At 37.6% G+C, this 23467-nt stretch overlaps 1 protein-coding gene across 2 annotated transcripts in view; it reads right to left on the minus strand.

Annotated features, from left to right (window-relative positions):
- Positions 1-23467, minus strand: part of FARS2 (phenylalanyl-tRNA synthetase 2, mitochondrial) — a 537715-nt gene that overhangs the window by 404846 nt on the left and 109402 nt on the right. For both annotated transcript variants that reach the window (XM_089682201.1, XM_089682200.1), the window contains exon 3: positions 350-951. In XM_089682201.1, the coding sequence (XP_089538327.1) occupies positions 350-951 (602 nt within the window). The remainder of the gene's footprint in view (positions 1-349; positions 952-23467) is intronic.

The raw sequence follows: 23467 nt of genomic DNA on the forward strand, positions 1-23467 counted from the left end.
CACCACAGCAAGCGGGGCTGAATTACTTCACTGCCTCCTGGAGAAATAACTACAGAAAGGATGTTCCAAGACCAGTGGCTGGGGGAATACGAGGCATAGCAGCCACTGGTCTTACAAACAGGAAACCAAAGAGAATTATCAGTTTGATTGGAAAATAAATAGGCTATGTCAGAGCAACCACTGAGTGAACCAGAAGATGGATGACATATTCAGTGAAGATAGGAAAACGAGAACATGTAAAAAAGTTTTTGCCCAGAATTCTGCTTTAAGACAAGCAAACCTGCATGGTAATATTATTACCTATGTCAATTGATGTATCATTTTACTATTTAAATTGATGTATAATTACCTCATGGTATGAGAACAGGCGGACACCTTCCATCTGATGAAAAACTGGAAAATGGGTTCTATCAATCTCATCGCGGCGATAAACATCTCCTGCAACCAGGAATGCATCCAGTCCAGAGTGCATCAAATCCCACTGATGAGCTGAGGTATGAGCACGGAGCATGTGAAAATGGTTTATATAGTAATTATCTCCTTTCTTTCTACTTGGATGGTCCAGAGGAACAAGAAGTCTGTCAAAATTCTGTTCTGTTGTGACAATGGGACATAAATCATCATAGACAGAAAACAGAGGGTTTTCACGGCGTCCTGTATATTGCCTGTAAAAATGTTCCTTGATTCTTTCTTTGATCAGCCACAATGGATGATAACTCTGGTTGTGTAAATTCTGTCCAACCAAAGACAAGATTTTACTGGTAATGTTTGAGAAATCATCTCGAGGAAACTGTCTACCAAGGAGTTCCACTGGACCAGGAATATCTGTAGAAGTTCTAGAGGTTACTGATCTTAAAATGTCATGCTTTATACATGATGTCATCCTAAGATTATGAGCCTCTCCAGATCTTGATAATGTTGAATACTGAAGAATTATATGCAGTGCAGAGCCTAAAAAACAAAACAAAATCATATATAAGTCTTACTTTAAGATCACTATTAAGAATGTAACCCAAGCAATGGACAAACTGTGGTAACGAAACAATAGCATATTAGAATGTTTGCTACACATACACAGGGTTAAATATTAAATATAAAATATGCACTATAACCATTTTTGCAGCCATACAAATAATGTAGGACTTTACTAAAAACACTTTATTTTTACTCCCAACAGATTTTGAGCATACAGATCTTGCTCCCAACTAATCCTGTGACTGATCTTAAAGCGGTAATAAACTCAAAACCAAAAATGTAATATTTTGCAGCTTACCAAACATTAGATGTGGTGCATGCATTAGTTTTCTTTTTTTAAGGCTTTTTCCCCCCTCTCTTTTCCCTTGGGGATCTGGCCAGTAACATACCTTCTGTATTAGAGTGCTTCCACTCCGGATGAAAGAGCACAGGCAGATTTGAGCAGTAACATTGTCAGTCTGTGGGGAGGGGGGTGTTAGATGTACTAGCAAATTTAGATACACTAACAAATTAAAGCCAAACTCTAGATAGCACTTTATAAACAGTTACAGCAAACAGTGTTTTCCTTTTGGGATAAAGGTTTTCCATAGATAAATAAAAGTTGATCATTGTAAGCACCCCTGTCAGTGGTGAATGGTTTGTTTCATCCCTATAACTGCAGACAGCTTGTTCTTTAAAAAAAAAACAACAGACTTACTGGCTAGATCACCATAATCAGAGAGAAGAGAGAAAGCCTAAAAAAGAAAATTAATACAGCACTCACATCTAAGACATGATAAACTGCAATATAATAAATGTATGCTTTTGGGTTTAATACTGCTTTAATCAGCACAGAGCCAAGTCTTTTCTTATACCTGAAGATGCAGCTCTCCGTTTTGCTCAATTGTACTAAAAAAAAAAAAAAAAAAAGGGGGATATGCACGTTTCAATATATTGCTATCATATATTGTGCTGCCATCTAAAAAAAGATCCTCTTTACCATAAAAACTGAAAGGTTTTGAGTTGAATTATACCCTAAAGTTGTAATTGTCTTTTTAAATAACAAGCATGTTATATTTACCTGCTCTGTGCAATGGTGTTGCACAGAGCAGCCCCAATTCTCATCTTCTTGGATCCCCTGCTGGCGGTCCTGATTCCTCCACCCTGCTGAGTGCCCCCAATAGCAAGCCTCTTTCTATGGAGACACATGAGCAGCCTCACTCCTGGGCCGTGCCCCTGTGAATGGACATTGTCTATTCGCACGCACAGAGCAGCATGGTCCTGTCCTCGCTCTCTCCTTATTGGTTCAATGGCTGTGAGTAACAGCAGCAGGAGCCAATGGCTCCCGCTGTTTTGTGAGTCAATGAGGAGAGAGAGACCTGGGACAGCCACTGCTCTCATGCACATCACTGGATCGAGATGGGGCTCGGGGTAAGTATAAGGTGGGCTGGGGGGGGGGGGAGCTGCACCCAGAAGGTTCATAGAATGCATTAAGGCAGAAAAAAACCTTCTGCCTTTAGAAACACTTTAAAATTCAAATATTTAGGATATAAATTGGTATACAGAAGCAACTGATGGTTACCAATACATTTTTGGGGCTCAAGAAGCGAGAACTCAGTCTGTTCTTTATGCCATATTTATCTGCAAGCCAAAAAGAAAGCAAATACTGCAAACTAAATTCTCCATAGGTGGAGAGTGAACTGCAAAAAGGACTGACTGCCATGCCTGTCTTAAAAACCAATTACGAAATATCAGCTTTGAGTAGAAACTGCCTATAAACAATTCAGGAGTTTTTAACAAATCTATATATATCAACTTGTAACTACACATACAGAACAACTGTTCTATACCACAAACTCAAAAACATCTTCTTTTGCAATTTATATTATTTATCTGAATCCAAGGATTTTTCTGTATCCTTAAAAGCCCTACTTCCACAGCATACACTCATTGAGTTTATAAGCTGCATATTGCTTGAATTTATGGCTTTACATATGTGATTATACAGTGGATATAAAAAGTCTACACACCCCTATTAAAATGTCAGGTTTCTGTGATGTAAAAAATGAGATAAAAAGATAAATTATTTCAGAACTTTTCTCACCTTTAATATAACCTATAAACTGTACAACTCAGTTGAAAAACAAACTGAAATCTTTAGGTGGAGGAAAGTAAAAATAAAAAACTAAAATAATATGATTGCATAAGTGTGCACACCCTTAACACCTTCCTGCCCGGCCTATACAGACTGACAGCTGGGCGGGACAATCCTCATTGTGACTGGGCGTCATATGACATCTTGTTAAAATGAGCCACGCAGCGGCGCGAACTGTCACCGGCTGTTTCCACGGGACACAGCCGATGACATATCACTACACCGGCCCGTTGCCAGTGTCATGTGACCGCTGTGACTAATCACAGCAGATCACATGTCATTGTATACAACGGATGGCTTTCTGTCATGCCATCCATTGTATAGAATTATGTTGTTAGTTGCTGGACAAAGCAGTCACATGACACAGACAGGGCAAATCACAGCCCATCTGTATCATGTGATGAGCTTTGCCCAATCACAGCTAATCACAACAAGAGACTGAAGAATCAGTTTCATTCAGTAACAATGATTGCAAATATCAATTAAATACATTGGTATTAGCAATCATAATGTGTTAAAAAAAAATCCTGATCACTTTCCCAGAGTAGTTCAATGTTACTATAGTAACACTGAGTTGCTTTGAACAAAGTGTTGAAAAAAAATAGTAAAAAAAAGAAAAAATAATGTAATAAAAAAAAATTATAGAAAAATGTGAAACAAAATACAAATTAAATTATTATTATTTTTTTTTTACATAATGTCACCAGTCAGTGTTTCTGATCACTGCCACACCAGTTATATAACAACACTGGACTGGACTGGTGACAATATGAAAAAAAAATAATAATTTTTTTTTTAATTTCTACATTTTCACAAAAAAATTGTAATTACAACTAAATTACAACTTCTAAAAAAACTCACCATGCCTCTTACTAAAAACTGTCTAGTTTCCAAAAATGGGTGATTTGGGGGATATTTGTGTTATCCTGGCGTTTTCGGGCCTCAAAAAATTAGATCAGCCAATAGTACATCAGAACTGATCGAATGTCAGATATACCATGGTTTGTGGACTCTATAACTTTCCTACAGACTAAATAATATACACCAATTTGGAGTATTTTCACCATAGAAATGTAGCAGAATACATTTTGACCTAAATTTATGAAGAAACGTTATTTGCGATATTTTATTACAGAAACAGAAAAGTTTTTTTTCAAAAGTTTCAGGTTTTTTTGTTTTATTTAGCAAAAAAAAAAAAACCACCAAAAGAAAGCTCCATTTGTGGGAAAAAAATGATAAAAATGTCTTATGGGTACAGTGTTGCATGACCATGCAATTGTCATTCAGAGTGCAACATCTCTGAAAGCTGAAAATTGGACTAGGCAGGAAGGGGGTAGAAGTGCTAGGTATTGAAGTGGTTAAACCAATACTTTGTTGAAGCACCTGTTGAGGCACTCAGTCTTTTTGATTATGAGTCTATCAGCATGACACATCTTGACTTGGCAATATTTGCACACTCTTCCTTGCAAAAACACTCCAAATTTGTCAGATTGTGAGGGCATCTCCTGTGCACAGCCGTCTTCAGACCACCCCACAGATTTTCGATCGGATTCAGGTCTGGGCTCTGGCTGGGCTATTTCAAAACTTTAATCTTCTGGTGAAGCCATTCCTTTGTTGATTTGGATGTGTGCTTTGGGTCGTTGTCTGCTGAAAGATGAAATTCCTCTTCATTTTCAGCTTTCTAGCAGAAGCCTGAAGGTTTTTTGCCAATATTGACTGGTATTTGGAACTGTTCATAATTCCTTCTACCTTGACTAAGGCCCCAGTTCCAGCTGAAGAAAAACAGCCACCACCATGCCTCACTGTGGGTATGGTGTTCTTTTGGTGATGTGCAGTGCTGTTTTTGAGCCAAACATATCTTTTGGAATTATGGACAAAAAGTTCAACCAGAACACATTTTCCCACATGCTTTTGGGAGACTTCAGATGTGGTTTTTCATCAGTTTTGCATGGACGCCCAGTTCTTGGTAATGTCACCGTTGCGCTATATTTTCTCCACTTGATGATGACTGTCTTGACTGTGTCTTGATTGTATATCTAATGCCTTGGAAATTCTTTTGTACCATTCTCCTGACTGATACCTTTTAACAATGAGATCCCTCTGATGCGTTGGAAGTTCTCTGCGGACCATGGCTTTTGCTGTAGAATGCGACTAAGAAAATGTTAGGAAAGACCTACTAGAACAGCTGAACTTTATTTGAGGTTAATCAGAGGCACTTTAAATGACGGTAGGTGTGTACTGACTCCTATTTAACACGATTTTGAATTTGATTGCTTAATTCTGAACACAGCTACATCCACGGTTGTGTACAAGAGGGTGTGCACACTTATGCAAACACATTATTTTAGTTTTTTATGCTTACTCCCCCCAAAAAAAGATTTCAATTTGTTTTTCAATTGAATTGTACAGTTTATAGGTTACATTAAAGGTGAAAAAAGTTCTGAAATGATTTATCTTTGTTTCATTTTTTACATAACAGAAACCTGACATTTTAACAGGGGTGTATAGACTTTTTATATCCACTGTACCTATACTAATAAACCAACATTTCCAGAAACACACTTAGCTCACTGCTTTTCATAAACAGCACTATAGAATGAAATGATGTATTTGTGCTTTAAACCTACTAAAAATTAAACTTATGAAAATGTATAAAATACATTAGATATTTAATTAGATATCTAAATAATCTTCTGCTACTAACAGATCAGAAACTGGAATACATAAGTGAAAAATACTAACATATTAAGAGCTGTAGTGAACCAAATGGAAGAAACCTCATCAGATGAAATGGTTTCATCCTTCACCTTTGGAGGCATTAAATTAACATTAGTTCATCTATCCAATTGAGGTCACTCAATAGGGTGCTTTTCTGTATTGACTAGGTTAAAATAATACATTTTAGAAATGAATGTGCATTCATTAAAAGGACACAAAAGGTGAAAGTGGGAAAAGTTTCAGAGCTTAACAGTTAAAAGTTGCATATACTTATGTCTATAGCATTGCAGTTGCTTGTCTTATTTGGGTGTCTTATTTAGTACTATGATGCTTAGAATAGCCAAATTACTCATTGCCATGTTTCCATTACAATATATAACAAGTCTGATCTAAATAGGCATATTCACAGCCAAGATAAACAATTAGTTCCTGTTTGGGTACTAGGGCAGGTAAACAGAAACATCTAATAGAGTAAAGGACAGCAAAAAAAAACAAAACAAAAACATTTTCTTTAGGGGCCCATTTACACCTCTCTTTTAATGTACATGTGTTTCTACTGAGATCATTGAAAACACGTATGATGTAACGCAGGGCTTAAAATTTCAAGTCCTGAGCTACTAGCCAGGCCTTAAGCGTTACTCGCCACCAGTTGCCCTACCCAACCCCTACCCTGCTACACCCCTAATTCCGCCCCTAAACACGCCCTCGTAAATTATTTTATGAAATTACACTGTTAAATGTTACCCACATTACATCAGGGTCCCCAGAGTCCCCCCACATTACATCAGGGCCTCCAATGTCCCCCTAAACACTCCATCATACTTAGACCATGCACCGCATACAACCATAACCCCCCATAATCTTTCACTCACAAAACCATAACTCTACCAAGCATATCCTACCTACTATCCAACCCAGCAGTACCTCAAATGCCCCATACTGTACCACCCATAATAACCAGATAATCCTGAACCTGACCAAACCACCCATACATGTAGGTTTACATACAGACACAAACACACAGACATGTACACACACACACACGCACAGAGACACATGTACACACACACACAGACAGACACACATGTACATACACACAGACACATGTACATACACAGAAATACACACACGCGCACACACACTTGTACATACACACACAGACATGTACATACACACAAGCACACACACACACATACATGCACACACACATGTACACACACACGCATGTAAACACACACATACATGTACATACAGACACAAACACACACAAATACATGTACATACATACATACATACATACACACATACAAATACACACAGCCCTATAAAAATTTGCAGTATATCGTTACCTTCACTCACAGAGCCGGGTACTGCACTCTAGGGGGAGGCAGAGAGCACAGCGCACACTCCTTCCTTTGCTTTGATTTTGCTCAACTATTGAGCAGTCTGACGTCTCCCAGTGTGAGTGACAGATCCAGCCCTGAGTTCCGAGCCTGCTCAGCAAGACGGCCCTGGGGACACACTCGCCCCCACCATAATTTCCACTTGCCAATGCGAGCAAGTGAGTGGAAATTTAAAGCCCTGATGTAACGCATGTGCATTGACCAGTTTTTATTTTTAAGTGCTGATGTACAATGCAAAATTCTTTGCAATACAGGCTACAACATCTGCTTTCATTGAACACAATGGAAAATATCTGCCGAAAAAGGAGGAATAGTAATGCAGCCTTAGTAAATTGGGAAAGGATTAGAACCTTTGGAGTATTTTCAGTAAAATCTTTGTCGCTAATAGGGAACCTGTAAGGTAACTAGAACAGAAATTCACAGAATTTCCCCAGCAGGGACACAAACAAAAAGTTTCCCTCTCTAAAACTAAAAACAATGTTTTGGCTGGTTCCATATTAAGAAATGTTATAAATTAATAACAAATCTGTCTTCATATAATTCAATACTTCACATTTGAAAATGTAACTGCATTAGATATTTTATCACAATAATTCTCTATTTAAAACAAGCATATAAGACAGTATGTAAAATCATTATTTTGGCATGAGATAGGATTTACATACACTTTATGTGACTAAATAACTAATATTATTTTTGAGTATGTTTGTGTCTCACTGTGTACAGCTTTCTTAAGAAAATTATGTTTTGTAAAACTGTTGCAAACTTTATTTTCAGACCCTGCAGGTAACAGAACTTCCTGTTGCAGGCTGATGATGCAAAGCCAGTGCTGTGCAATTAGCTGCAGCATTGGAAGCCTCATCCCATGGTAATTATCTCACAACATGCATCTTATAGATTCTCAAATTAACTCCAGGCTGACAATAACCCATGCAGTAATCTTTGAGAATTGGGTTTTACAAGCAACATAATACAATGTTATTGATGTAAAGGAGATGCATGGGATGAGTAAAAAAAAAAACCCTTCATACGTACTGTACCATCAGTGTCAGTATGCAGCTGACCAATGCTGCCTCTAAGGCCAAAGATCGTGCAATCACATGAACGCTGATCGTTCAGTTCTCACTCTGCTCTGACTGTCAGCAGCTGCTCTCTGCTCCTTCGGCACTCACTAGAGTGCCAGGCTGGGTAGGGGACAAGAGTGGCTGGCTTCGACCACACACTGAGGAGGAGAGAGGTGTCAGCCAGGTGGATTCCAACCATATTGTCTGGATCCTTCAAGAGCCTGGCTTGGCTCTGCCCTGTCAGCTAATCGTGGCCAATAGCTAACTCTGGGTCATAGGAGAACAAAAATAAATGTACTCCTGGGACTCAAAAGAGAAGTATGGCCAAAAAAGCTTTGGCCATTTTTCTCTTTTAGCGTGCATTCAATACATTTAAATGACTGGTGGGACAGAATGTTTAGTAACTTGAAAAATATAATTTTTCTAAAATAAAAATAGGAAAATAACACAAAACAGTGCAAAAAAAGCTATACAGTGAACTAACCCCTATATGAACCATAGAAGTACTTTTTCAGGGAATTTCTTGTATAGCCAAAGTAAGAAAATCTATAAACTACCTTGCTAGACTCACAAAAGCAGTTCTAAAATACTTAATCTAACATTACCCCATTCTGTCAATAAAGATGGACTAGTTGACTCTGACACAAAAAAGAAACTATTAATATGATTTATTACTCAGAACTTAATTAAAACTCAACTAATATCAGCTACAGCACAATTCAAAAAGTAAGTTGTTTCACAAGATTATCAAAGTAGCTCAAGGATTTTTTCAACAGTGTTTTCTTCACTCCAATGGAGAACCATTAATCACAATGATACCAGGAACAGCATCTGAAAACCAGCTACATTGGAGGCAATGATTACAAAATGGTTTACCGTTAAAAAATATCAACAGTGTTGACATTTTGTATCATATGAATTATGATGCTTTAATAACAATTCCAGATAACCTTACTTGTTTCACTTGATTTTGTATTGTAAAAAATGGTCAGACCTTGTAGAAAAAAAACTATTTACTTAGGTATCGAGTATTAAAGGGCTGTACATATATATAAAATATTTATTAACTAATTTTCGCAATTTATGGCACTTTTATATAGTTATGGAAGTGACAAGGCAAAACTTAAGCAATCCACGGTGACAATATGTAACAATGAAAACTGCACCACAGGCTAAACCAAAAGAAACCAAAAATAAGTAAACACAGAGGAATGTGATTATGGCTGCTGCAGTCTTCAAAATATGTCTAACTTCCACAGTAGTGAGTCCTATAAAAGTGTACATAGACCGTGCTGCAATCAAGTTGGTGACAAGAAAACACAGTGGGTCCAACCAAAAAAAGCGCAGTGAGACCTATCTAGTAATAGAAGGTCTATCCATTTTAGGGAGTGCAAATCCATGTGCGGTCACCTGGAGCACCTGGAAGTGGTCACCTGTTTTTTCTGTTACTGGCACCAGCACCTGTTCATCTATTCTTTGGTTTTCAAGCAATTATCATTTGAATGGAACTTAACCTCTTCACGCCGGCAGCACACAAATGTGCGGCCTACCGGCGTCTGGGCCTAGACGCCGAGCGGCCGCACATTTACGTGCAATTACCAAAAAACATATGTGCTGAGAGCGCGCACCCTGTGCGCTCTCAGCACACATGTCCGGTACTCACAGAAAGGTCCCGGTCTGCTCTTTCGATTGGGACCTTTCCTAATCATGTGACTGCCGTGATGACGGGTAATCCATAAACCCCGCCCGTCCCGCCTGCGGAAACTCTTAAAGGGCCGGGAGGCGCCGGCAGAAAGGGGTTAATGATACATCGGACATTATTAGCATTTTCTGGTGTTCATTTATTTTATTTTTTTTTTTTTTTCATTTTAACATTTGGCAAATTGTTTAGTAATTGTGATTCACATTTTTTGGCAGCGCAGTCTATACATTTTTACATGATGACAATATGACACCATCATATTGTCCAATTAGCTGCGTAGTGTATTTAATTTATTACGAGAACGAATCCTAAAACTTGTTTTTCCACATCCATCTAAAATGCCTTCTGTAAAACACAGATCATCTTACTGAAAATAAATTGTGCTAGCATAAAAAAGAGATAAAGTGCCTAAAGCGCAATCACTACAAGATTAACAGAATGTGATTTTCACTATATACAGGTGAAACTCAAAAAATTAGAACATTGTGCAAAAGTTCATTTATTTCTGTAGTGCAACTTAAAAGATGAAACTAATATATGAGATAGACTCATTACATGCAAAGCAAGATAGTTCATGCCGTGATTTGTCATAATTGTGATGATTATGTCTTACAGCTCATGAAAACCCCAAATCTACAATCTCAGAAAATTAGAATATTACATGCAATCAATAAAAAAAGGATTGTACATAGAACAATATTGGACCTCTGAAAAGTATAAGCATGCATATGTACTCAGTACTTGGGTTGGGCCCTTTTTGCAGCAATTACTGCCTCAATGCGGCGTGGCATGGAAGCTATCAGCCTGTGGCATTGCTGAGGTGTTATGGAAGACCAGCATGCTTCAATAGCGGCCTTCAGCTCTTCTGCATTGTTCGGTCTCATGTCTCTCATCATTCTCTTGGCAATGCCCCATAGATTTTCTGTGGGGTTCAGGTCAGGCGAGTTTTCTGGCCAATCAGGCACAGTAATCCCACGGTCATTGAACCAGGTTTTGGTGCTTTTGGCAGTGTGGGCAGGTGCCAAGTCCTGCTGGAAAATGAAGTCAGCATCCCCATAAAGCTTGTCTGTGGAAGGAAGCATGAAGTGCTTCAAAACCTCCTGGTAGACGGCTGCGTTGACCCTGGACTTAATAAAGCACAGTGGACCAACACCAGCAGATGGTTTTCTGCACAACTGTCAGGTCAGCAGTCTTTCCCATGATTGTGATTCCTACTGAACCAGACTGAGAGACCACTTAAAGGCTCAGAAACCCTTTGCAGGTGTTATGGCTTAATTAGCTGATTAGAGTGGAACACTTTGAGCCGAGAATATTGCACCTTTTCACATTATTCTAATTTTCTGAGATTGTGGATTTGGGGTTTTCATGAGCTGTAAGCCATAATCATCACAATTATGACAAATCACGGCTTGAACTATCTTGCTTTGCATGTAATGAGTCTATCTCATATATTAGTTTCACCTTTTAAGTTGCATTACTGAAATAAATGAACTTTTGCACGATATTCTAATTTTTCGAGTTTCACTTGTGTATATATATATATATATATATATATGTATTTAGAAAGAAAATGTGTACTAAGAAAAACATGTAGGCTGCCATTGCAAACAACCTTCTCGAATTCTACTTATCTGTCTTTAATGTTACTTTTTACCTTTAGATATTCCTTTGAACACATATACAGATCACAAGTTCTAGCTACATTAGCTGCATTCTTGTCCTGGGTTAGGGACCCAGAATGAATTAATGCTGGAGGATAAACAGCCAGGAAATGAGGCATTTCTAAAGCAAGCCAGGAGTTACAATCTATGTTTTACATTTTAAAATTTCAACTTTATAAGGCATCTTACTGACTGGAACAGTACCAACTGATTGATGTAGAGCAAATGTGGTACCAGTTTACACATAGAAATTGAGATGTATACCAGGAAACAATGGACTAGTCAGCCTAATATCAATAGTACGTAAGGTATTTGAGGGAATGGTTAGGGACTCCATTCAGAAATGTGTCTGTAATAATGGTATCAAAAGTGACAACTAGAATGGTTTATGAAAGACCATTCCTGTCAGACCAACCTGTCATTGTTCCATAAGGAAGTAAAAGAGAAATTGGATGGTATAAGTCCAGTGGGCATAGTTCATAGTGCACTTTGCTAGGGCATTTGATACTGTACTTTATACATATTTTATCTATAAATAAAGTCTATTGGAGTTGATGAAATTGTATGCTCATGATTGGGAAAATGGTTTGGACAGTTCCAGGGAATAGTGATAACTGACTCATTCACGGAATGGTCTAAAGTTGCAAATGGTTTGCCATAGGGTCTGTCTTGGGGTAAATGCTGTTCAGTTTGTTTATTAATAATACAGAGGATGGAGTCCAAATCTCAATTTCAGTGTTTGCTGATGATACCAAATTATGAAGGGAAATAACTCTGGCACAGCATCATTACAGAAAGACCTTGACAAATAGGGTGGCAGAGTGGCTAAACGGTCAGCACTTCTGCCTGGCAGTACTAGGGTTGTTGGTTTGAATTCCAACCTGCCTGTGTCACGTACCTGATTGGAGACTGAAATGACGAGGTCAGCCTCTCTTGTGTCACTAGCCCTGACCCCACTGGAAGTGGAAGAGAGGGTGTCTAGGGACCAGTGGGACAAGAGTGAGAGCAGAAGTTGTTTGCAGCACTTGCAGCTGGAGTCCTTAAAAGACTGATGGACCACAGATTCAGGAACATTACCGATATGCAGAGCTGGTATGGTAGATCACCAGGCCTGCACCAGAGCAAGGCAGGAAGCTGGGATGGGAGACAGGAGCAATGTCATAGGTATAGCCAGGGTCATCAACGGGCGGACAGTGAGGTACCAAATCATAAGCAAGCCAAAGTCAGGAGCAGAGCCGAGGCCAGGAACAAGTATCAAGCAGGAGAGTAATTAAGAGTCAGGTCAGGAACAAGCCGGGTCAGCAATAGGGGAATTACACAGGAATGAGCAGGAAACGGGGAACAGCTGAAGACCAGTCAGCACTCAGCACAGGCAGAGGCACCTTTTAAATAGTCCGTCTAGCGCCAAACTTTGCCATGCATGCGCAATCGCGCATTTCTGTGAGAATGCGCACATCTATTCGCCAGCCGTCTCACGGGAATTCCCTTACAGCCTGGAGTTTGTATATTCTCCCTGTGCCTTTGTGGGTTTCTTCCAGGTACTCCAGTTTCCTCCCACACTCCAAAAACATGCTGGTAGGTTAATTAGATCCTGTCTAGATTAGCTGTAGTACGTGTATGTATGAATGTGAGTTAGGGACTTTAGATTGTACACTCCTTGAGGGTTAGAGACTGATGTGAATGTACAATATATATATGTAAAGCGCTGCGTAAATTGACAGCACTATATAAGTACCTGTAATAAATAAATAAAAATAAATAAAACAGGGGGGCTGGGCAGCTAAATGGCAGATGAGGTGCAATACTGAGAAATGTTGTTATGCACTTTGGTGCCAAAAAAAAACACATGGGAGATTCAGTGATGAAAAACGATCTGGAGGCACTTGTAAATCACAGACTTGGCAATAAAGTGTAATGCCAAGCTGCAACTAACAAAGCTAAGAATATACTGACGTGCATTAAAAACAGCATACATTTAAGAGATAAATCAATAATTTTACCTCTTTACAAAACACTGGTTTAACCACATCTTGAATATGCAGTTCTAATTCTCACGGAAAGCATTGTTGAACTAGAAACAAATTAGCAAAGGGCAATAAAATAAATATGGGGGATGGCGGGCCTCAGCTATGAGAATCAATTACATAGATTTCAGTTATATGATATGATTACATTGTACTAAATATATCAAAGGTTACTTCAGAAACCGTAATACACTGTTTACTATAAGGTCCCCAAAGAGAACACGAATAGTGATTTGAGATTAGATTAAAGGAGGTTTAATGTTAGATTGAGGAAAGGGTTCTTGAATGTTAAAATGTTAAAAACGTGGACCTTCCTCCACCAAGAAGTGGTAGTAACGGAGAGTGTATACAAAACAAACATTTTTACAGGTCTTCCTCAGGAAGCAGCATATACAGAGCTCTGGTAATTGTTACATAATAAAAAATACACCCACACCAGTTGAACTAGATGGACCCTATAAACCAGTGTTCTCCAAACTGCAGCCCTTTGTTTGCTTTTATATGGCCCTCAGGACACTATTTCATTAACTGATACCAACAATGGGGCATAATTACCCCCACTGACACCAACGATGGGGCAAAATTCCTTCAAAAGGCACCAACAATGCGGGACAGTTCTTCCTAATGACACCAACGATGGGAATCATTTCTCCCAATGACACCAATGATGGGGCACAATTCCTCCCAATGTCACCAACGATGGGGTACAATTCCTCCCAATGACACTAACAATAGGGTACAATTTCCCCACTGACACCAACGGTGGGCACAATTCCTCCCTCTAACATCAAAGATGGGGCATTGCTTTTTCCCACTGGCGTCGGGACTTTTTCAACTTCCAGTGGCCACAGCCTGGACCCCTAAAATCTGCAGGACAGCAAACTGGCCCACTGTTTAGAAAGTTTGGAGACCCCCTGCTATAAACTTTGGAACATATGTAAGTATTTCCATCATGACAAACTTCTTTTTTAGTTCCTAGTTCCTGAGAGACATATTGTAACCCAATAATTTGCTTGTCTTTGCCTACACAAATAATCAAACCTTTATTATCAGATATGTAAGGGATTATGCAATTTGAATATCTTTCATTTATTAGGACAATTTTGTAATTTTTGTTTTGTTTATATTTGGAACCACTTCACCATTATTTTAATAGTTCTTTGAATGAAGCACTGAATTATATAAGCCACAATAAATATATTGCATTGACAAGACTAGCAATATATTTATCATGTGTGTTAAATAACCATTATGGATACACATTTGACCAAAGGGAAATTAAAAAAATGCTTTGCATGCTCTAGCCTTAGATATGTAGAAGAAAAAACATTTTATTCTTTTATAATATACAATATAATTTTTAAAGGTTCTTAAAGTGTTACTAAGTACACAGTGGCAGTCCAGGTACTGCAGGGATCCTGACATTATTATTTAGATCCACCCAGATGCCTGACCAGGAGCTGGCTCAACCTCTCAGCGCACCGCTGAGAGACTGAGCTAGCCACTCCTGCCACTTCCACAGCCTGCCACTACAGTGAGTGACGTCAACACACTTCCATTCACTATGGAGGGTCAGGCAGAGTTGTCATAGCTCTGTCCAGCCTTCCCATCATTGTTATAGTCATTTATTGCATGCTGATTGGAACCAGCAATTGATGACTGATATCAGTGATCTACTGCTGCAAATGTGCACTGTTCAGTTACAGACCCAACAAAAACAAAAATAAAGTGAAATAAGAAAAAAAAAAAATTAAAAAACAAGGTAAAAAATTGTATAAATAAATAAATAAAAATATTTTACATATACAGACATATACATACATACATACATATATATATATATATATGTATGTATATGTCTGTATATGTAAAATATTTTTATATTTATATATATAATATATATATATTTTTTTTTAGCTGTGTGCAAATGTTGGGGAGTATTTGACAAAATATACATATAGCATACAAGCCAATTCCCTTACACTGTACTGTACATGTGTTATGCGAGTACCACAAGCAGCCAACTACAGCCATTCATTTCTCAGAGCATATACCTGTTCATGACTGCATACCTGTGAAAAAGTCACAGTCATGCTAATTTGTGCTCTCATCAACCGATCTTACTATTATCTTAATTTTAAACTAACAATATACACAAACCAGAGTGCAAAAAAGCTCTCCCAAAGTAAAATGCATACATTCACTTTGAGCTTTACCACTCCACTATGCTACATAAAAGCTGTACCAAAGTGATGTAATATTAATCAGTAGAGTTTGTTGAACATATTTCAGGGTAAATTTATGAGGATGTGCAAGTGAATTAAATGGTGCATTGGGAAATATACTGAAAAATCAAATTTTCATATTTTTTTTAGTATTTATTCCAAATAAAACCCAAGGAAATAAAAATATTTGAATGTAAATTTGCTACCAATTTCTGTACAGAAAAAATGATGTACAATACAAAAAGTTAGACATCGCCAAAATGGAAAAACACTCTGGAACTTAAAGTGATTTACGATCATTTTACTATTCTGCTGCATTACATAAAAGTTACACTAATGTGATATTAATTTAATTAGCAGACTTTATTGAGTATATTTTTATTATTTATTCTCAGTTAATAGACTACAGTAGACTACAAAGCCCAAAATATAAAATTTGTGGTACTGAAAGATCACTGCCACTTTTGTACCACACTAAATGCAATATGCTGTCTGGACTTTTTCACTCTCAGTTCAGACAATGACAAAGTCTAATACATGTGGTAACCCCATTCTCTGGAGGATTAGCAGAATGTATTTTGGGGTGTAAATCTAAGTATGTATAAGCTATGTGTTAGAAATATCTTATAAATTGACGACATTATTGTAAAAAAAAATACATTTTCATTATTATTTTATTTATTACAGGTACTTGTATAGCGCCATCAATTTACACAGCGCTTTACATATATATTGTACATTCACATCAGTCTTCATCATTTTCTTTCCACATATTCCAAAAACTCATCATGCCACATAGAAATACTTTGGAGTGTTTACTTTCCAAAATGTGGTCATTTATTGAGTGTTTCCATTGTCCAGTTCCTTCAAAATGTGATAGGTAGCCATGACATTAATAGAGTAATTATGCACCTAAAATGCCTGAAGATACTTTCTTGGATTTTGGGCTCCTCTATATGGCTAGGCTGTGAAAAAGTCTCACACATGATATCACCAAACTTGGAAGGAGTAGCAGAATGTGTTTTTTGCGGTGAAATTCTAAGTACGGCCATGATTTGTGTTAGAAATATCTTGTTAATGAAAACATTTGTGTATAAAAATATTTTCAATTTCTTTCCTGCATTTTCCAAAAACTTGTGGTGAAAAATGACATTTTCAAAAAACTGCCAATGCCTCTTATAAGATACCCTGGGTGTTTGCTTTTTAAAACAGGGTCAATTTATGGGTGACTCCACTGTTGCTCCAGGACCTCCAAAAATGTGATAGGCAGACAGGAAATTAAAAGTGTAATTTATGCTCCTTGAAAGCTCAAATGTTCTCCTTAGATTTTGGGTCCCTCTATGCATCTAGACAGTGAAAAAGCCCCACATATGTGATAGGCACTGTAGTCATTTGCGTAATTTATGCCCCTAGAAATCTAAGCATGCCTATGATGTGTGAGAAAAAAAACTTGTTAAAATGGTAACTTTGTGAAAGAAACAAATTTTAATTAATTTCTTCATTTTCTAACTTCATAAACCTCACCATGCCTCTTACTAAATACCATGGGCTGTCTACTTTCTAAAAAGGGTATTTTTGGAAAGTAGCATTTTAGGGCCTCAAGAAATGAGGTAGGCACCTAGTACATCAGGACTGACCAATTTTCAAAAATATACAGTATACCATAGTATGAAGACTCACACAGACAAAATAAAATAAATTGATTTTGGGTAGTTTTACCAAAGAATAAACTAGCAGAAGAAATGTTGGCCTAAATTTATGAAGAACGTGTATTTATCTGCAAAATTTTAAAACTGAAATTAAGTAAAGCATGTTTTTTTCCAAAATGTTTGATTTTTTTTGTTCAATTAGCAAACAATAAAAAATACAGTGGTGATTAAATACCACCAAAAGAAAGATTTACCTGTCTGGGCAGGAGAGGGTTGAAAGTGTCCGGTTTTGATGTGGTTAAGGTAAAACTTTTGCTACTTAATCTCATATAGGAATAATGCAATGTGAATATACAGCCATGGCCAAAATTATTGGCAACTCCTGCATTTCTGTCAGATAATGCACCACTTCGCCCAGAAAATTGTTGCAATTACAAATGTTTAGGTATTCTCATGTTTATTTCTTTTGTTTGTATTGGTATGACACAAAAAAAAGCAGAGAAACAAAAAGCCAAATTTGACACATTCCATGAAAACCCCCAAAAATGGACTGGACAAAATTATTGGCACCCTCAATTTAATATTTGGTAGCACACCCCTTGTAAAAAAGTAACTGAAATAAATAGCTTCCTGTAACCATCAATGAGTTTCTTACACCTCTCTATTGGAGTTTTGGACCACTCTTCTTTCACCAACTGCTCCATGTCTCTCAGATTAGAATGGTTCCTTTTGCATACTGCTGTTTTGAGATCTCTCCACATCTCTCTTTGGAATTGAGATCTGGACTCATTGCTGGCCAGTTCAGCACTCTCCATCGCTTTGTCTTAACCCATGTCTTGGTGCTTTTTGATGTGTGCATTGGGTCATTGTCCTGCTCTAAGACCCATTACTTCTGACGGAAACGCATTGAAACACTGCACCCCAGAATTCTTTGGTAGTCTTCATATTTCATTATGCCATGCACACAGTCAAGACATCCAGTGCCTGAAGCAGCAAAGCAACCCCAAACATCAGTGAACCTCCACCATGTTTGACTGTGGGAACTGTATTCTTTTCTTTAAAGGCCTCAATGCTTTTTTCTGAAAACAGTAGAATGATGGACTTTACCAAAAAGCTCATATATATAACCTTTTTGTGATATATTATAATAAATAAATTAAATAAAAATAAATTTCTACATGAAGTGTACAATAAAGTCCAATGAATCAATAAAGGTGTCCAAAAAGAAAGTCCAAACAGTGTCCAAAAATTGTCCCAAATTTTCCAAATTTTTCATCCAATAGAAGGATTAACTCCTCTTCCATCCAATATACACCTCAAAGTAAAAAAATACAAAATCTAGTGCATTACTTTAATAAATAAAAATAATCACCCCGTGCAAATCACAATTCACTTCAAAAACATTTGTGCAACAGAAAAAAAAAATTATATATTTAAATAAAATAAATTATTCCAATTCAAATTACTTTCTTATAGTGCATATAATCACACAAATCAAACTGTGAGCACTCAGTGATCACTACAACTCAGTGTATACCATCAACCAGCACACAGTAGTACTAAATACTATTACCCTTTATGAGTATTGAAATGCTAAACAATACTATGGATCAGTACTCCTCCATACTCTCTTCAAAGATATTTTTCCAAGGTCCTCAGAAAGATAAGAATGGTCTCAGGACTGGTATTCAAAGCAAAGGGATAACTTTTTATTGATCACTTACATTAAAATTAGAGATTTTCAGCTCCAGACATGGTTCTAAGCACAATCCACCAAACCATGTAGAAAACCATGTGTGGATAACCGACAAAATGGCCGCTGCGACACTTCCGGTCTGCGTATGTGCGTCTTGACGTCACTCGTTTCGTCACTTCCGGACTTCGTTTGAAGTTTCTAGGGAGGAAGTATTGACTTTTTGAGGGATTATAAAGGAGAAGGGTGAATATTGATTTACCAAAAAGCTTTAATTTTGTTTTGTCTGTCCACAGCACATTCTCCAAAAAGGATTTTGATTTCCTCAGGCAAGTTTTGGCAAACTTCAATCTTTTTATGTTTCTGTGTTAGCAGTGGGGTCCTCTACCATAGCATCCCTTTTCATTCAGATGGCGACGTATAGTGCGAGATGACACAGTTGTACCCTGTGCCTGAAGGTCAGCTTGAATTTCTCTGGAAGTTGCTTGAGGTTCTTTATCCACCATTCAAGCAATCCCTCGCTGCAATCTTTTATCAATTATTCTATTTTGCCCATGTTAATTACAGTGCCATGGGTTGTAAACTTCTTGAAAATGTTGAACACAGTAGACACAGGAATATTAAGATCTCTGGAGATGGACTTGTATCTTTCAAATTGTCCATGCTTTTCCACAATTTTTGTTCTCAAATCCTCAATAATTCTTTGCTGCTCTTTCTCTTCTCAATGCTCCATGTGGCACACAGACACACGCAACAGAAAGGTTGAGTCAATTTTTCACCATTTTACCTGGATGCCGATGTGATTTCTATATTGTCAGCACCTGTTAATTGATATAGGTGAGTTTAATTGCAAATTATAGGAGCATCAAAAACTTGGAATGCAATTATTTCTTACAGTTTTGAGAAGGTGCTAATAATTTTGTCCAGTCCATTTTTGGAGTTTTGGGTGGAATTTGTCAGATTTGGCTTTTTGTTTCTCTACTTTTTTGTGTCATACCAACACAAACAAAAGAAATAAACATGAGAATGCCTAAACATTTGTAATTGCAATAATTTTCTGAGTAAAGTGGTGCATTATCTCAGCGTTTTTCAACCACTGTGCCGCGGCACATTAGTGTGCCGTGAGATATTGTCTGGTGTGCCGTGGGAAAAATTGCAATTTCATCCATAACATGTGGCCTCGGCTCACAAATAGACCAATCATTAGAACAGCAATGGGCAAACTACGGCCCGGCGGACCTTTTAATCCGGCCCGCGGAGCGTGATACTGTCAGGATGATCTGTCCCCCTCGACGTATCTGCGCATGTGCCGGAGATCGCCGATCGGCTGCTAATGCCTGAAACTGGCACATGCGCAGATACGTCGAGGGGGACAGATCCTCATAGGAGACAGATTTTCATGCTACACCGGAACGGCGAGAGGAACGCGCGGAGCAAAGGTAAGTGAATTGACACAGGGGGGGCTTGGGGACTTAATATGGGGGATGAATTAATATGGGGGATGAATTACTATGGGGGATGAATTACTATATGGGGGATGAATTACTATGGGGGATGAATTACTATGGGGGATGAATTACTATATGGGGGATGAATTACTATGGGGGATGAATTACTATATGGGGGATTAATTACTATAGGGGGGATGAATTACTATGGGGGATGAAATACTATATGGGGGATGAATTACTATATGGGGGATGAATTACTATAGGGGGGATGAATTACTATATGGGGGATGAATTACTATATGGGGATGCACAGGGGGGGCTTGGGGACTTAATATGGGGGATGAATTACTATGGGGGATGAATTACTATATGGGGGATGAATTACTATGGGGGATGAATTACTATGGGGGATGAATTACTATAGGGGGGATGAATTACTATGGGGGATGAATTACTATAGGGGGGATGAATTACTATATGGGGGATGAATTACTATATGGGGGATTAATTACTATAGGGGGGATGAATTACTATGGGGGATGAATTAATATATGGGGGATGAATTACTATAGGGGGGATGAATTACTATATGGGGGGTGAATTACTATGGGGATGAATTACTATATGGGGGATGAATTACTATGGGGGATTAATTACTATATGGGGGATGAATTACTATGGGGGATGAATTACTATGGGGGATGAATTACTATATGGGGGATGAATTACTATGGGGGATGAATTACTATATGGGGGATTAATTTCTATGGGGGATGAATTACTATATGGGGGACTAATTACTATGGGGGATGAATTACTATATGGGGGATGAATTACTATGGGGGATGAATTACTATGGGGGATGAATTACTATATGGGAGATGAATTACTATGGGGGATGAATTACTATATGGGGGATTAATTACTATGGGGGATGAATTACTATGGGGGATGAATTACTATATGGGGGATTAATTACTATGGGGGATGAATTACTATATGGGGGATGGATTACTATGGGGGATGAATTACTATATGGGGGATTAATTACTATGCTTACTATGGGGGAATATTACTATACTTACTATGGATGACACATACACATCATTCATCTACTCTTGGTCCGGCCCCCGGGTCCAATTATAAAATACTTTATTATTTCATAATAAAGTAATTATAAAATAATTTCTTTGTGTTTGATTCCTATTCAAGAGAATTACTTTATATATAGTCAATATAGGCACAGAGGTAAATTTTTTTAACATTTTCTAATGGTGGTGTGCCTCGTGATTTTTTTCATGAAAAAAGTGTGCCTTTGCACAAAAAAGGTTGAAAAACACTGCATTATCTGACAGAAATGCAGGGGTGCCAATATTTCTGGCCATGACTCTATACTGTACCTCTGGTTACTAGTTCATGGGAAATAATATCTCTTTTTCTAGTAAAACCTTTGTTGTTACACCTTTGAAAAAGGAGAAGCAGATGGAAACCTATGGTAAATTGTAGAATATATATTGGAGCCAATCAGTTGTTCAATATGGTTATCCCATAGTGATAATGAGTAGTAAAGTGTGGGGCATGAAACATATGATATTGTTTGGGATTTTTTTTGTTTTCTTATATTCTATTCTTATCCACTATGGTTTGTTACAGTGAGATCTTTAGCACAGAAAGCAGTATGATTTGCACTGTAAGAAATTAAAGTGCCTGATCTCTGATATACAATTTTTGTATAAAGAGGGTCTTTTGATGGGCTATATCTAATTTCACATGCTAAATTATTTTGTAGATCCATAGTAAGGATATGGGCTAGCTCTGATAAAGTAATCACTCTACAGTGCTCATTATCTATTGCAGCCACAATTTTGAAGACAAAATATATACGTACACTTGTCTTTGCATAACTGCAAAAGAGCTTAGGTCAGCTGTCAGGGGTGACGACTATAACAGTTTGAGTACTGTGTTATGGCTTAACAGTAATTGGTTTGGTCTCCACTGGAATTGAGAAAGCTTGTGTCAATACAAGCCCATTGCCAGCAAAACTATGGAAAGGTCTGACCATAGGGTGGTCTTGATTTTGGAATCTGTTATGTTCACTTAGAAGTAGGTTGGAAGTAACAGGTAATCAATGCATGAGAAGGTCTGATAGGCTTGGGAAAAAATTGTAGTCGTGGTCTGCAAGGTCTCTTAATTGTCAAAAGATAGATAAAATAGTAATTTAGAGAAATGAGTTCCTGTTTTTGGAGTGTTACAGTGTGGCTCTATCCGATTCTTGTCTAATGAGTAAGTAATAAGTCTAAGGTGACAATGGCTATCATAAGCATCCCCAATACTCAAATAGTGAGTACATGCATTTTCAACTTTTCCATGTTGGGCACATAATATGACTAGACTGACTAATAAGACTAGAATGACTATATATTATTGTAATTTTTACCCTTTTTTTTATTTATAAGGAAGAGATAATAACCTTCTATTTTAGAATGGAAAACACTAAAATAAAACATTTACAGCAAGATATTCTTACAACATACAGTGCACAAATGTTAAATGTATAACTTTGTGTTTAATGTATATGTTAATTTTAGGTGTATGGTTTGTTCAGGAAATGCTGACTCCTCTGGGCTTAAGAGATTTGGGAAAGCAGCACGTCTGATTAATTCAGCTGTACATGATGTGCGGCACCTCCTGCAAAACTTTAGCTTAAAATAGTATGGAAATGAAGCTCTGTGTAAATGGTATTATACAGGTCTGCACATCACACAAGC

This window comes from Staurois parvus, unplaced genomic scaffold, assembly GCF_062004578.1.
Source record: "Staurois parvus isolate SC_StPar_1 unplaced genomic scaffold, SC_StPar_1.0 ptg000287l, whole genome shotgun sequence".
Lineage (NCBI taxonomy): Eukaryota > Metazoa > Chordata > Amphibia > Anura > Ranidae > Staurois > Staurois parvus.